General features: G+C 42.1%; 1 protein-coding gene across 5 annotated transcripts in view; it reads left to right on the top strand.

Moving 5' to 3' along the window:
- Positions 1-364: 364 nt before the first annotated feature.
- OTOF (otoferlin) overlaps positions 365-16,798 on the top strand; it is a 182,055-nt gene continuing 165,621 nt past the window's right edge. For 2 of the 5 annotated variants that reach the window (XM_087717423.1, XM_087717420.1), the window contains exon 1: positions 368-836. In XM_087717423.1, the coding sequence (XP_087573549.1) occupies positions 758-836 (79 nt within the window). In that variant the 5' untranslated portion in view covers positions 368-757. Of the gene's footprint in view, positions 837-16,798 lie in introns of all 5 variants that reach the window. The other 3 variants (XM_087717421.1, XM_087717419.1, XM_087717422.1) reach the window with 2 other exon arrangements.

The raw sequence follows: 16,798 nt of genomic DNA, 5'->3' as shown, positions 1-16,798 counted from the left end.
TCGCGGTTTGAGTATTTTAACGTGTGGACTGATCGATAGCGAAAGAGGTTCGGTTTAGGAGCTTGGACTGCTCGCCTGCCCTTCCGATGTAGAAATCGACTGGGGGGTGGGGGGCAGCCTGAGGACGGAAGCTGAGACCCTCTCCCCAACCGATCTACCTTCAGTCCCACCCAGGATCACGCACTCCTGTGAGGGGGGGGGAGGGCACACGACTCAGCAGTGAAGCAGTTAAGGCACGCCAGCCGTAGCTTCAGCCCCGGAGCCAGCCTGGTGAAGGGATGCTCCTCCGTTCTCCTGCCCCCCCACCAGGCAAAAGTCACGTTGCTTTGGGCAGGAGAGGCGTCGTGAAGCGATCCCAGGTTTAGCGTCCTCTTTCTCCTCGGTGGAAGGATGGGGAGAGCCCTGCCTGGAACAAGGCACCAGCCCGGGGCAGGGTGTAGAGAGCGCCGAGCGGGACTTTCCAGCGACAGCTCCTGAATAATTGAGAGCCAGCAGTCACTTTGCTGCTCCCCAGGCAGCCCAATTGGCACAGCAGCTCCGGTTTACCAGCTCCTGATCTGGACCGGGATGAGAGGAGGTCGCTCTCCAGCTGAAGAGCTGCACCGAGGCTTAGCAGGCAAAGAGAAGAGGAGGGTGACACAGCTCTGAAGGCAGCCCGGCTGGATTCCCCACCTCTGCTCCAAACGTTGTGCCCATTGCCTCTCCTTGTCAGGTTGTAGCAACAACAGCGGAGGGCACTCCCCGTCACCAGCCCACCATGGCCTTGATCGTGCGCTTGAAGAGGGTCACCAACCTGAGAGGCAAAGCGGACAGGATAGCCAAGGTGGCGTTTAGAGGTACATGCCCTCAGTTGTGTAGCCTGCAGCAGAGGCACTCGGTGCGATGCTGCAAGATAGGCGCCTGGCTTGTGTGCAGGTCTGCATGTCCCAGGGAAGGGAAAGTTCTCTGCAGAGGAGCCTCAACTCTGCAGGACAAGGGCATGACTCTGGGGAAGGATACTCTCACTCCCCTAGCACTTGGGGGGCTTCATTCTGGAAAAGAATAGCCCATGCCCCCAACATTTTACCTGGGCTAAAGCTTCTTGGAGTTGTGGCTGTTGTTGTTTAACTGGCAGGTTCTTGAGTCGGCAAGAGCTCTGGTGATGCAGCTCCTTCAATTTGGAGCCCCATTATGTTTGAAGGACCCTCAGAGGTTCCAAACCAAAGTTTCCCCCTGCAATTAAGATCTGGGGGCTGAGCTACTATGTTACTGTTGACTGTGGTTTATTTTTCTTATTCAAGGAACGGTTGTGTTGGCCATTACACAAGTAGAAAATGTTGAGCTTTTGAATGAGGACAGGCGGGAAGAAGAAAAGTGCCAATAAGAACTTCAAAGCCATTGAAATGCCATCTGCTTTGTTTAACATGTGGCACACACCTGCATTTCTGCAATGCTTCAGACATGGCAAGGTTTTTTACAATGAGCTACTCTTTCTGGTGGAGATAGCAAGTGGGTTGTGATAGGGGTAACAAGCAAGCCGCCTCCTAAGCAGCGTTTTGTCAGATCCTGACACCAGAATTTGCAGAAGCCCTTCCCCATTTTGAGCAGGGGGCTTTCTCAGCTTTTGCTGGAACCCCTGGCATACAAAGTACTGCTCTGAGTGTATGCACACAGCTTTGAAAGATACACGTTGCCACTGTTCTCTACTGAGTGCTCGCTACATATAACAATCCACATTGTTTTTATACAGCACTGCAGAAAGTTAGTGCTCGCACTAATGCTGATTTGCAAAATGTAAACCTTTTGATCTTAACTTCATGTTGTCTAGGGAAGTGGAGTTAGAGCTGAAATTAGAATGATTGGCTGGACTAAAGTTATAGTATGCTTGTTTTCCATAAATCATTTATAGCACATTCTAGCATCACCTAATCATCACTGAGACAATATAACACCTGCCTGTACCCCTCTCACATTGGCAGAATAAGGGTTGAATTATACTGAAGGACAGTATAAATGATTACTGAAGAAATGGTCTGTGATTTGTAGTTGATATAAAAACTGAGCTGACTTTTTTTCAATTGATATGTTCTATTAGTATCACAGCTATTGCATGTTACTTCCATAGAGTGTGCATTTAATATATAATATATAATGATGACATATGAACAAAGAATGTCATAAGTATTATTTTTGAGGTATCAAATAAGATTGTTCTTCCCACACGGGAAACATTCTGGACTTAAAAGCTAAAAGGTTTGCATTTTCAGGTGTTTGTTTTCTGAAATTCAGAACCAGCCATAAGATAAATTAATGCATTGACTTCAACTAAAAAGAAAAATCAACTTGATTTTCTGAAGATGCCTAAACTATCTTTGGATCACTAGAGTTAAAGACATCCAGCCCTCATTTCTTGATAGTTGCCTAACTTCTACACCAGCTTATCCTTGTGTCCAAGAGTTTGAGAATATAAATATATTTATCTGTAAACTATCTTGGATCAGGTCAAGCAGCAGATTAGAATATATGGAAAGCCTAGCAAAATTTCCAAACAGAGCTAAGCATGCATCTTTGAATAGAAATATTATGCCAGACACACAACCTGGTGGCTTTCTGATAAATTGAATTAGACACGTTGGATTAGATCCTGAGTGTATTTGACTGGAACACTCCTACTTAAATTGTCTCCTTAGACCCCACATCAGTTCCAATCAACACATCTACTGCCCTAATTCATTATATTGACTAACCTATCGCCCCCTTCCAGCTTTGAGCAGAAATAACACTTGGGAGAAAGAAAAGAATTAGAACAAAAACAATTGATGAGGAAAAAAGAAAGCTAATGCAACCATATGGGTTTAAGGAGTATTTCTTTACACGTATTTTAATCTTAACTGCTAAAAATTACACTTTTTAAAAAGGATTTTTGAAATAGATGGTTGGTGTGATGGGAATGTTTTTATATCTCCTATTTCAAAAACATGGTGCATGCATTGTGTGTATATATGAGTGGTTCTTAAATGCCCATTATCAATTCTGGGCACAGGCTTCAAGGACATTTTTCTTTAATAAAAGACAAAAGCAGCTGCAACTTACCAGTATATAGCCCCCTACATCTAAGGTCAAGCCAACTTGCAAACAACATCTGTACTGTACAATCAGTGGCACACGTGTTACATATGAGGACAGGGCAAAGTTCCAGTTCTAATACTTAGACAGAACTTTTTACATTATTGATGCTGATTCAAAATAAAAAAAATTCCCAGTTCCTTTTTTTTAAGCATCTTGAATTTTGGAATCCACCCTCCCCCACTTAGGCTACTCTTGTCAGATTTTACTGCAGCCCAATCTGAAGCTCTCCCACAAATGGTTGCCTTAACTTACTACCATGAAATTAAATGGATCACTCCTCATCCTTGGAAAAAATCCAAAGGTTTGAGGCATATTGCACCATTCAGAAAATGTAGCTGCTCCCTGAGGTTGAGAGATGACAGAAATAATCTTGCGCCATGAAATCCCTTTTTTTGGGTCTTGAAATGCTGTTCTCTGCTTCTCTGTTATCAAATATCAGGGAGGGCATTCTGGATATGTTCAAAGGTTCTCCCTTTTTTATGATCACATTTGCCAGGGCAAGTGATACACAGAAAGTTGAGAGCTAGATCAAGAAAATCCTACAGCAATCTATCCTGAATAGGCAGTTTAATATGGGGAGTTGTGCTGGGGAATAAAGGAAAAGTGTCTTGTCCATGTGATATCATATCATCTGGTTAAATAAATAAGAAACTAGCCAGGATTTTCCAAGTTTTGGGACTAATCAACCTACCGTGGGAGATTCTGCCAATGGCAACAAAAGTTGGTAACAGCAATAGGAAATCAAAAGCCGTCGAACCATGACATGTGGTGTCTCCGGCGAAGAACCACCAGAGTTATTATCATCTAGATGCGGAAACTATGACACGCATGCCGGAAATGGTATGCAGAGCCATGTCTCCAGGCATGCCAGCCATCACCCATTACTCTTCTCGGTTCTGGTGCACATGCTTGCCAGAAAGAGGAAGACTAGGTGACCGGTGTCCATGCACTTACTGGAAACTGGAAGCTCAGCTTCCTGGCGTGCGCACGCATGCTGGGAAACTGCTCTTCTGGTTTCCGGTGCTCCCCCCCACGTGCGCTGTCTCATTTTGGCACTCAGTGCCAAAAAGGTTCGCCAACACTGATCTAGAGCTATCCCAAATGCTCCTCTACAGAAAATATCCCTGGAACTATTTTTGATGCTATACAATAACAATGGCAGGTCCAAACATCTTGTGCATATGCTAACTTATACGATTTTATTTATGTTTATTTTTTGTAGCATTCTTGGTGCTCTCTGAGTTTGGCTGTTTGCTTGCAGATGTTTCATCACCCAACTAGGTTATATCATCAGTTCAAGAGAGTGTGGGATTTGCTCTGGTTTCTATACAGTCGCTTGCCTTGCCAGTGTTGGTGGCCGTGTGGTTTTCTCCTTGGTAGTTCCTTGATTGAAGTATTATTTTCTGCTTGATCGTTTGTCTGGCGTTAAATCCCTGTTTGTCCGAGCATTGGCTGCTGGAGAGGATGTGTTCTGGAGGGCATGTGATTTTTTTTTATTTTCTGAATGCACATATGTAATATTATTAAGCTGCAGTTTTATAGAAGAGTGACATAAATAGTTACACATAAAAAACAATATATTAGTTTAGCATTAAAAATGTGCAGGGAGGGATTGGGGTTAGGGTTTCCCTCAAGTGTCCTAGGCCTCTGCAAGTTGGTCAGACTAGGCAGTGGTGCATTAACCATTAAGCAGACTAAGCACGTGCTTAGGGCACCAGGCCCAAGCGGGCACCACAAAGTTGATAAAGAAAGAAACCCCAATGAAGATTTGTACAGTATGTACAAAGGAGGAGGGGGCACCAAGATTTGTCAGTGCTTAGAGCACCAGTGAGCCTTAATCCACCACTGAGACTAGGCACTTATTTCTTTCCCAGCTTCAATTCCAGACAAATTGTTGAAACAAGAAACAGTAGTGGTCCAAGACTCAAAATGTGTTCTTTTCTTTCTCTTATTTATTATTGAAGTCCCCTTAAATCAATCTTTGTGGGGAGCTTAACAGAATTCACATGATTTACCTAGATAGATGGCAGTACTTAGCTACCTTGACTGATTTCAGAAAGTTGAGCCAAGCCAGATCTGGTTAGTCCTTGGACAGGTGACCACCCAAAATATACCAGAATGGAGACTAGATTGAGAACTTTAAAAACACATCCTGGAAGCAGACAATACTAAACCATGTCTGAATTGTTGCCAAGAAAAGTATGTCCAAGACATCACCAGGAGTAGAATCTGGTTTGACAATGGCTCTTACTTACACACCTTTCAGGGTTAAGTTGTACTTAACTGCCACAATAGCCTTTTCAATTCCTGCAGCTCCAAGTAATAATACAAAAAAATTATGGAGGTTAATCTGTTGGACACAGTTGAATGTATATATTTGACAGTCTAGTTTGCAGATTACTGGAAACTAGCTGCAGTAATATTGTCAGGATCATTTTAACTAATTTTCCCTTTAGGAGATTTTTCACTAACATTACTTTCCATAGACCTATATTTCATGTACAGAGGAAAATTAATCAGGGAAAATGTTTGAGCAAAGACACGTATACACATAGACAATAATTATTCCATTGAGATCTTTTTGTTGCAATTTTTGTAAAAGAACAACAGTAAATCTTGGAGGAAAGATGCAAGCTTTGAGCAATACCTCTATTTTGGCATCAAAAAATGAAAAGATTTGCAAAAGATTTGTTATGCAAAAGAAAATATCAGATATTAGAGATGGTGATTTTTTTGATGATGATGATGATGATGATGATGATGATGATGATGATGATGATGATGATGATGATGATGGTGGTGATGGTGATGATGATGATATTTTGGCTCAGATTCCAAAACACTGGATAAGAATTCCAAAGCCCTGGAAATAAGAATTCAAATTATTTTGATTTTAAAGTGCTACACAACTTATTGGATCTGGAATTTTTCCCCCTGCAAAAGATTAAATGGCTTACTCTCTGCAACTGGAAACACCGGCAAGTGAAATTTGATCAACCTGCTGAAAGAACAGCATACTAGCTTTTCTCTTGTAATTCGTTAAAGTGAATCCAACTCGACGATGGGGCAATTGCTGTATGTGTCCCAAATAGGACTTGCCAAAGATCCTTTCCCAAAAATTACAGGAATAAAACAAGATTCCTGATCTGAGAATTAAATTCTGATTTTCTGAAAAGGATTTGACTGCATATAGACTGCATATAGTTGTACTTTGTTTAGACTGAGAACTGACTTTGAAAAACAGGTTGAAATGTAGGACTTGGGGTAGGTCATCACATATAAAAATGACAGGAAGTCTGAAGGCAAACCATCCTTAACCCAGCATAATCCAAAAATATTTAACTTCTGTTCAACAGTGGTTATAAAGTCCAGTTCCATTTTTATACACTATGCTATAGCATTGTTACACATGTAATGAAGTGGCAGGACATCAACCACGCAGCTATTTCGAACTTTGGTTTTGAAGATTTTTTTTGGAAATACTTTAGAGAGCCAAGAAAACAAATCAATGTATCAAATGAACCCAGTGTTCCCCCACCTGGCACCAATGATCAGGCTCAAATGATCCTACTTCTGACACAATATACAAAGTCCTAGCTTTCTGGAGAAGATTTCAATGCTGGGAATGGTAAAAGGAAAGAGAAGAGGGCACCCAGAGGCAAGGTGGATGGGCTTGTTTACAGTGGCAATGGGGATGCAGTGGGAAGAGCTGAAGGGCCAAGTTGGGAATGGAGAAAATCTATCTATTGGTCATTAAGAGTTGACGATGACTTGATGTCATGTAATTAATCAAGTTTGGATGCCCCTGACATTGAGTCAAGACACTCAAATCAAAACAAATGAAACAGGGAAAACACGCAATTATTCCCCCCAATTATTGAAAAAAAGCCTAGGCAGATGCAAAGTCAGGCTTAAATACTATCCTAAGGACAACTGATATCAATGAATATAAGGGGCAAAAGTCCTACTGCGTGTTCCCTTTTATACCCACTAGCTTCAGAATATTGTCTTTTCCTTGAGTATCTTCAAAAAGCAGCACTTGATTGCAAGAATCATCCATTTTTGTTCCCTAGGAATGCCTCAGGCATTCATAAAAAATAAAGATTGGCCCTGGACTGTAGATTGTTCTATAGCTGAACAATTCCCAGTTAGTGCTTCTTTTACTTAAAGAAAAAAAAAAGAGCAAACCTTTTTACTTAATTTTGCTTGAAAGAAATGAAACCTGGAGGGGTTGGGAAAGTTGGGAGGTGATTAAAGGCCCCAAATTGTAGAAGTTGGATGTCTTTCTGGTATAGCTGCTCCAGGCTATTTCTCTGCACCAAAAATGTACACTGCTCAGAAGGAAACAGCAGCTATAAATCATAAAATCCCAAACTGTAAAATACAAATCATTAAGACCACTGAGGGAAAAACATACAGTTCCAAACAATGACTCGTATATCAAATCAAGAGAACACCCATTAAAATGTACTTGCTTAAGACTGTTTATGAGTCTTATGCAATGTGCGAATAGGTGGCAATATAATTTCTCACAAATAGATAGATATATGGGTAGGTAGGTAGGTAGGTAGTAGTGGTGGGTTCCGGATTCTGCACGTGTACCGGTTGGAACGGCCCCGGCATCACCCATGCACATGTGTGCGGCGTGTGCATGCATCATGCTTACCTGCAATGCTTCCGCTGGAGCCTCCATGATGCTCCAGCTGCTTAGTGGAGGGTCGCACAGGCGCCGTATGCGCCATATGTGCCATATGCACCATGCACGTGCGTGGAAGTGCCAAAAGCTTAAAGCACAGGTAAGGAGCTCAGGCGGGCAGGTGGGTCCTCCGGAGCACCGTACTGGAACGGTACCCGGTGCTCTGGGCAGGATCCGTTGCTCTGGGCAAGTGGGGCGTACCACCTGCAACCCACCACTGGTAGGTAGGTAGGTAGATGGATGGATGGATGGATGGATAAATAGATATAGATAGATAGATAGATAGATAGATAGATAGATAGATAGATAGATAGATAGATAGATAGATGGTTGATAGATAAATAGATAGATAGATAAATAGATAGATGATAGACAGACAGACAGACAGACAGACAGACAGACAGACAGATATGTCTTGTGAAAGAGTGTAGAGATGGGAAAGGAGACAGGGACCACTGAAGAACTGTAGTAGGAGAAAAGACTACTCAGTCCTGAGAAAATGGAAAGGGTGAGAAAGCAATTCAATTCTGTATCTTGAGTTTGTTTGGTATAAGATGCAGCAGGAATTCTTTCAAGATTCAATTATGTTGCCCTGAGACAACAAAAAGCATTGCAATAGTGGTGAATATCTGTACCTTGGGTGTAGGAGGAGGGCAAGTGGTGTACTACCAGTTCTGTGGGCATAGCTTGGTGGGTGTGGCAGGGGAAGGATACTGCAAAATCCCCATTTCCACCTGGTTCTGGGGCCAGCCAGAGGTGGTATTTGCCAGTTCTCCAAACTACTCAAAATTTCTGCTACTGGCTCTCCAGAACCTGTCAGAGCCTGCTGAATTTCACCCCTGGATGAGGTTGGAGGTTCGTTCTCCGAGCTTGTGGATTGGTTTCCAAACGTTTCATTACCAGGCTAGGTAACATCTTCAGCTGAAAGATGTTACCTAGCCCAGTAATGAAACGCTTGAAAACCAACCCACAAGCTCAGAGAATGAACCTTCACCCTCAATAAAAAGCATTTCTGGAATCCATGCTGCTTCTTTCCTTCCCTTTCTTACCTCGAAGGGCTGGCCAGGCCAAACAACCTCCCTAAAGAAGAGTCCTTTAGTCTGAATGGGAAGCCAATTGAGATGACCTCTGCTACAGAGGTATTTATGCAAAGGAAGGTGTTGTGTCCTCCCGAAGGCTTCTGATTGGCTCTGGCATGCCAGCCGGCCGATGGGAGAAATACTTGCCACCGATTGGCTACCCGCCTGACAGTTGTCAAGTATAAATATGCTGTCAGGCGGGTTCTGTTCCCCGTTCGTGTTCTGTACTGTTGACTGTTAGTTCTGCAATAAAGTTGACTTATTTTACCTCAGAGCCTCGTCTTTAAAAGAAGGAGCCCTGGAGAAGGACAGGGCCTTTTGGATGGAACAAAGTTTCCAGAAGAGGCAAGGAAACAGGTTTCACAAAGTATTTTAGAAAGAGGGATGATTGTTCCCTCAATAGCTTTTTTAAAAAATATATCATCACATTTATATCACACCATTCATTGTTGCCGGCATGCACATGTGTGTCTTGTCACCTAATCATTATTGACCAGCTGACGGGACTAATTGGAATAAATGCTGCACAAGAAGCCTTACAGTGCCAGTGAAAGTAGTTGTAAGGTAGCTTGTGTATGTGACACCAAATTCAATATGGCTGTTGTGAGAATCAAAATAATATATGCATCCACATCTCAACTGATCAGTGTTTCAACACTTTTTGTAATAACCAACATGTTTCTGGTCCCTTTTTCTCAATATTTCATCATGTAACTGATCATTAGTCTAGTGCCGTGATGTTAAACCTATGGCACATGTGCCGGAAGTGGCATGCAGAGCCATCTCTCCGGGCATGCCAGCTGTCACCCATTGCTCTTCCAGGTTCCGGCGTGCACATCTGTGCTGGCCAGCTGGTCTTTGCGCGCACAGGAGCCCCAGCAACTGGAAGCGCACCAGGGAACTGCTCTTCTAGTTTCTGGTGCTCCCCAGCCTGCATGCACACATTTCCATTTCGGACTCAATGCGACACTAGTCTAGTGGCTAAGGCACCTGGCTAGAAACCAGGAGACTCTGAGTTCTAGTCCCTGGTTAGGGATGAAAGCCAGCTGGGTGACTTTGGGCCAGTCATTTTCTCTCAGCTCATCTCACCTCACAGGGTTGCTGTTGTGGGGAAAATAGGAGGAGGAAGGAGAATTAGATAGGTTTGCCACCTTGAGTTATTTAGAAGAATAATAAAGGTAGGATAAAAACTAAACACAAAATAGATCATTGTTATAAAATATAACCTGAAGGAGAGTGTTGAGGTAGGGAATTTTCAGTAGAGGTGAATTTTAACTTTCAATGGAGATGTAATCTCTGTATTTCTTTATAAAGCACAATCCACAGCGAGATGAAAAAGAGCAGATGGGGCTCTGCGGGAATGAGGGAAGTCAAAATTCCTAGAAGAAGAAACTCTAAAATCAATTCCAAAAACGGGGCTGGGGGTGGCAAGCTTTCTGCATTAGTGCAAGGGAAACTATTTTGAAGTGGCTGAAAATATTAGATGAGTTTGGGGGACAGATAATGAGACCCTCAAGTCTGCAGCGTACAATTGAAATTGTGCACATTATTACATAATTGCCCAACACGTGTTTATCAATGTGTTTATACGTAAACTTTAATTGTGTAATTTAGTTAAAATTGCAAATTAAAAACACCCTGAATCTCCCAAGATCTCATGTTATACTGTGAATACAGACTTCTTTAAATATGTCCACCTTACTAAAGCCATGGTGGCACAATGGTTAGAATGCAGTATTGCAGGTTAACGATGCTCACCTCACCAAGAGTTCGATCCTTCCGAGTTTGGTAAAAGGAGGACTCAGATTATCGGGGGGGGGGGGGGGGGGAATGTGCTGACTCTGTAAATTGCTTAGAAAAGGCTGTAAATCACTGCAAAGCTATGTATAACTCAAAGTGCTATTGCTATTATGAGATGTTGGCATCCTTCTTTAATTTATTTATTTTTCCTACATATTAAATTTTTTTGAATATATATTTATTATTTTTACATTTAAAACAATGCAGTATCGCAAAGTCAAAGTGACCATACATTCACATTATATACAACTAGTCTCAACCATTAACCATTAGCCTACTTAGTACATTGTCTATCCTTCTGTCCAATCACAATATATACAGTTTGTTCCAGTCTTGTCACCTTGTCTTACACCAATCATAAAATCTGTTCCAGACTTGAAAATATTCTGATTCTTCTTTATTTTTAAGTTCACGAGTGAGCCTATCTGCTTCTGCACAGGCCAACACTTTTCTGATTATATCTAGCTCTGATGGTGTATTTTCTTTTTCCCAATATTGTTCATAAGTTATGCGCGCCGCAGTTAGTACATGTATAATTAGATAAAGTGTATCTTTCTTAAACCCCTCCGGTATTATACCTAGGAGAAAAAATTCTGGTTTAAACAAAATTTGGTCTCCCATCATTTGTTCTAACCATGATTGAATCATTTTCCAAAATTTTTTTGCCTCACTGCATGTCCACCACATATGATAAAAAGTGCCTGGTGTTTTTTTACACTTCCAACAATTTGGGACAAGATTTTTAAACATTTTGGAGAGCTATGCTGGGGGGAGATGCCATCTGTAGAACATCTTATAAAGATTTTCTTTATACGCCATAGCCATTGTTAGTTTCTGATTAAGTATCCAAAGTTTTTCCCACTTAGCCAATTCTACATTATAACCAAAAAATTTTGCCCAGACAACCATAGTTTCTTTGACATGTTCCTCCTCTAGCTCAGTGTTTTTCAACCACTGTGCCGCGGCACACTAGTGTGCCGTGACATAGTGTAAGGTGTGCCGTGGGAAAAACACTTTATATATAGTCAATATAGGCACAGAGTTAAAATTTTTTAACATTTTCTAATGGTGGTGTGCCTCGTGATTTTTTTCATGAAAAAAGTGTGCCTTTGCACAAAAAAGGTTGAAAAACACTGCTCTAGCTTATATTCCCACAAAAATCTGTACAACACTTTGATCAGCCTGTTTTCTGTCTGTATCAAAAGTTTATCTAATATTGTGTAATCTTTGGCAATACCTTCCTTCTTCCTATCCTGTGCAAACCTTGATTGTATCTGTAAGTAGGACCACCATTCTACTTGTACCCCTTGTCATGCCAATTCTAATCTAGTTTTGATCTCCCCCTGTTCTGCTCAATAACTCAATATGTAACTATATTTTCCATATTAATTAAATTTGGGTGTATGTATGCTTCCATCATACATAGCCAAATGGGTGTTTTGGTATAGTGGTCATGTTTAATTTTGTTCCATATTAATAACAGGGACTGCCTGATGTAGTGTCTATTGAAATATTTGTGTGCTGATCCTTTTTCATACTAAAGGAAGGCATGCCATCCTACTTGGAGGTCATGACCTTCCAATTTGAGTAATCTTTTATTTCTCAACAATATCCATTCTTTTAACCATGTTAGAGTGGTCGCAGTATAATAAAGGTCCCAATCTGGTACACCAAGTCCTCCTTTTTTCTTAGTATCTTACATGGCTTTGGGTTTTATTCTTGGCTTTCTTCCCTTTCCTTCCCTTCCGTACATATTAATTTTGAAGTCAGCAGCCATCAACTATTAGCATCATAGATATTGCAATGGCCATGGGAAACTACACAACTAGTCCCCAATAGAATGTTTTTGCAAAGTAGGTTTATTGCACAAGTCATTACTAAAGCATTCTTTGAAAAATAATTTTCTATTCAGTTTAACTCTTAAATTAAATACAAGCAGGTGCTTGCCTAAAAATGGATGTCTAATATTTGACCCACCTCCCTCAGTCTCTCTTTCCTAGCATCCCTCCCAATTCACTCTCATAGTAGCAGTTCCAAACTTCTGTATAAGTGCCTCGTACCTTTTGTGCTTACATTTTTCTTTTTATAATATGTTCAAAATATTCCTAGCTGATTCTTCCTATTAGGATACTTCCTTTCTTTCTACCATCGAAAAATGTGGCTTGTGGAGTTTTTGAGATCAGTTAAGGGAAAATAATGTGTAAAAGGGATTCTTCCCATGGAGCAATGGATCCAAATTCTCTCTAGAAGGTTGCCAGTAGCTTCTTGTCTCAGACTGCTGATGTGTAAATTTCTTTTTTATAAGTATGTGTATAGATCTGAGAAACACATTTGCATCTGCTAGCAATACAATTGTGATTATTACATTTTTGTCCCACCTTCTGTGTGTGTGTGTGTGTGTGCGTGCGTGCGCGCGCACTTTAACATAACTCTGGAATGCTTTGATCAATTTCAATCAAACTCGGTACACAGATGACTTACTCTCTGGAAAATATATATTGTGAGGGTAAGACACCCCTAAAGCCCCTCGGTGTGTGTGTTCTGTTAATACACAGCCTGTTGTGCCTTAAAAGGGATTCTACTGTACTGCTGTAAAATGGCTTCTATTGTGCAGCACAGTGAAGTTGCCATGGTAACGGCTTCACAATACTCTACAAGGGGGCTCCCTCTGGTAAAAGGGAAAATCCGACATTACTAATTATGTTTGCTCCAGACATTTTCCTCCTACACATGAATACCCAGGCAACGATGGGTTATCAGCTTATATGTTTTATATGTAACTCAAGGTGGTTTTTAGTGGGGGTTAAGGACAGGAGAAACAATGATAGACTTTGCTGCTGTCCTTGAGAAAGTCCTCTGTCAGAATGTTTTTCCAGGTCTTTTTTGTCTAAACAAACAAACAAACAGGTAAAAGGAAGCTCAAAGATAGGTTAATCACCAAAACATGGCACTCCAGATGAAACCACACAATGCACTTCAAATATTGCATACTGTACGGAGCTGTCTGGAAATAGCCAGAGCTGCTGGTGTGTGTTTTGTTTTGCTGTTTAATCTAGGTTTCTTTCACCAGTAATAAATTGCTGAAATCAATCCAAGTCAATGAAGTCATTGATCATCTTTTTCATATGTAATACACATTGCATATTAATTCAATGCTGGGATGCCTCCAGTGATAGGATTCAAAATATTTTACTGCTGGTTCTGTGGGCGTGGCTTGGTGGGCGTGGCTTGGTGGACATGGCAGGGGAAGGATTCAGTTTCAATTTCAATTTAATAAAATTTGTATGCTGCCCACTCCCTTGGGACTCTGGGCGGCTTACAGACAGATAAAAAAGCATTAAAAAATTTAAAAGTAAAGAAATACAATTGTTAAAATTACACAACAACCATTCAGTCTAAGTGGGGCTGGACATTGATCAACAGCCCCAGGCCTGCCGGAACAGCCAGGTCTTAGTGGCTTTAGGGAAGGCTGGGAGAGTGGTAAGAGTCCGGATCTCTACGGGTAGATCGTTCCACAGGGCGGGCGCAGCTACAGAGAAGGCCCTCCCCAAGGGGGTTGCCAGCTAGCATTGTCCGATCGACGGCACCCGGAGGAGGCCCAACCTGTGAGATATTGTTGGTCGTTGGGAGGTATGTGGCAGGAGGCGGTCTCTCAGGTAGCCAGGTCCTAAACCATGTAGGGCTTTAAAAGTAATGACTAGCACCTTGAAGTGCGTTCAGAGACCAATAGGGAGCCAGTGCAGCTCGCGGAGGATGGGTATAACATGGGTGTATCTAGGTACACCCAGTATCACTCGCGCGGCTGCATTCTGGACCAACTGCAGTCTTCGAACACTCTTCAGGGGCAGCCCCATGTAGAACGTGTTACAGTAATCCAGTCTTGAGGTGACGAGGGCATGAGTGACCATTCGAAGTGCCTCCCGGTCCAGATAGGGCCGCAACTGGTGCACCAACTGGACACTGTAAAATCTCCATTCCCTCCCCACTCATGGGGAAGGATACTGCAAAATCCCCATTTCCTCCCGATCAGCTGGGACTCAGGAGGCAGAGAATAGATGGGGGTGGGGCAAGTCAGAGGTGGTATTTACCGGTTCTCTGAACTACTCAAAATTTCTGCTACCGGTTCTCCAGAACTGGTCAAAACCTGCTGAATATCACCTGTGCTCCGGATGCCCTCTGGAGGCTGGAAGCTGGCCTATTTCTAGCCTTCCCGGACTTCTGGTAGGCATGTTTTTCGCCCCCCCCCCGAGCTTCCGCATATGCCCTGCACTTACCTGCATCCAAAATGGGCCACATGGGGACTCCTGGTAGGGGTGGGGTGGGGTCAGTGGGCCAGCAAGGAGTAGGATTTGGGGGTTCTCCAAACTGCACAGAATCTTAGCTAGAGGTTCTCCTGAACCCCTGCGAACTCCCAGCAGCGAACCTCTGGATGCCTCCTGAGTGTGCCAGGCCTTCCCTTTCTCCTGGGGCACTGGTTAAAAAACAGTGACGGACTCGAAGAGAAGGGAAAGCCGCACTGCTTCTTTTAATCATTCTAAAGCTTTTGTCAATTTACCAAGGTAATATACAGGAGGAAATTATTGGGATGAGGGTGGATTAAATGTGGGGTTTAAAGAGAGCCCTAGATTCTCATGTCATTGGAGAACTTGGTGCCTTTGTCCTTCTGATGAAACAATGCTGGCTTTCTCCCTGGAGGTAGGGATCAGAAGCAGAGTCAGCTGCACATTCTGAACAGAAGACACATGTTGAAGTGATCTTCAAGTAGGATGAATGGAATAATAAAAAAGCATTATTAAAGCATCCCCATAGGCATTTCAAAGAGGGATACTTTAAGAATAGGAGGAGAAATGGAAAACAACTGGTTCCTTCTCACTGATATGGTAACCATGCCTTGGTTGTTTCATCAACCCAGTTTCTAAATAGGCCCTTGTGACCTCTCTTTCTCCCCTCCCTAAATTACTAAGTATGTAAATATAAAACTTTTGGCCATGGTTGTTAAGTGAATCACTGTGGTTCCTAAGAAGATCATGCAGCCATTAAGCAAATCCGTCTTCCTCCACTGACTTTGCTTGTCGTAAGCCAGCTAGTGATTGTTCATGTGACACTGGGAGGCGGCAATCATACGTGCTGGTTGCCAAGCACCCGAATTTTGATCATGTGACCATGGGGATGTGACAAGAGTCATAAGTGTGAGGATCTGTTATAAGTGATTTTTTCCCAGTGCTCTATAACTTGGAAACAAGAGGTCCAGAGGTGGTATTTAGCTAGTTCTGACAGGTTCTGGAGAACTGGTAGCAGAAATTCTGAGAATGGGGAAGGAATGGGAATTTTACAGTATCCTTCCCCTGCCACGCCCACAAAGCCACGCCCACAAAGCCACGCCCACAGAAATGGTAATTAAAAAATGAATCTCACCACTGAAGAGGCCGTAAATTGAAGGCTACCCATATTGCTTGATATTATTGAGAATTGTTCAGTATTGCTATTACTGACAACACCTACAACAATACCAGCTTCAAAGAGAACTGATTGAAAACCTAATTGGGAGATTAGGTTTCTTTGCTTCAACCAGCGCGGGTGCTCCCAGAGAGTGGGTCTATATGTGTAAATGAGGCGATGATTGCCTGTACCTAGTGAAGTAATAATTTTCCTTTTTTAATTACCCAAATCCTATCTAAGTGAAACTGCGACTGCAATCCTATGGTGCAATTATCAGGGTTTCCTATTTTATAATCTCTCTAGCTATATTTGAATTTTAAACTGAGAGGAAAAAGTAATTAACAACAACAAATTCTGCCACACTATGTTACACCACACAATAAAATTGAAAATAAGCATATTTTATTTCTAGAAGGAGCAGATTTAATAATAGGCCTGCTAGCTTTCCGCGGAGGTTAATTGGGAATTGGGGGTACACACACACACACACACACACACACACACACACACACACACACGTGTGTGTGTGTGTGTTTGTGTGTGTGTATTAGCATTTTAATAACACTTTCCTCTATTACTAAACTGAAAAAGTAAAGATCAAAGAAAGGTAAATTCCATGTTATCATTTTCCCTTTTTTACTCCCTTCGATAAGGTGTTTAATAGGTCAGGGTTTTT

Source organism: Thamnophis sirtalis, unplaced genomic scaffold (assembly GCF_051295495.1).
Source record: "Thamnophis sirtalis isolate CommonGarterSnake01/CBP01778 unplaced genomic scaffold, rThaSir2_p1.2 scaffold_6, whole genome shotgun sequence".
NCBI lineage: Eukaryota > Metazoa > Chordata > Lepidosauria > Squamata > Natricidae > Thamnophis > Thamnophis sirtalis.
Note: the sequence above shows the minus strand (reverse complement) of the source record. Positions and strands in the feature narration are given on the sequence as shown.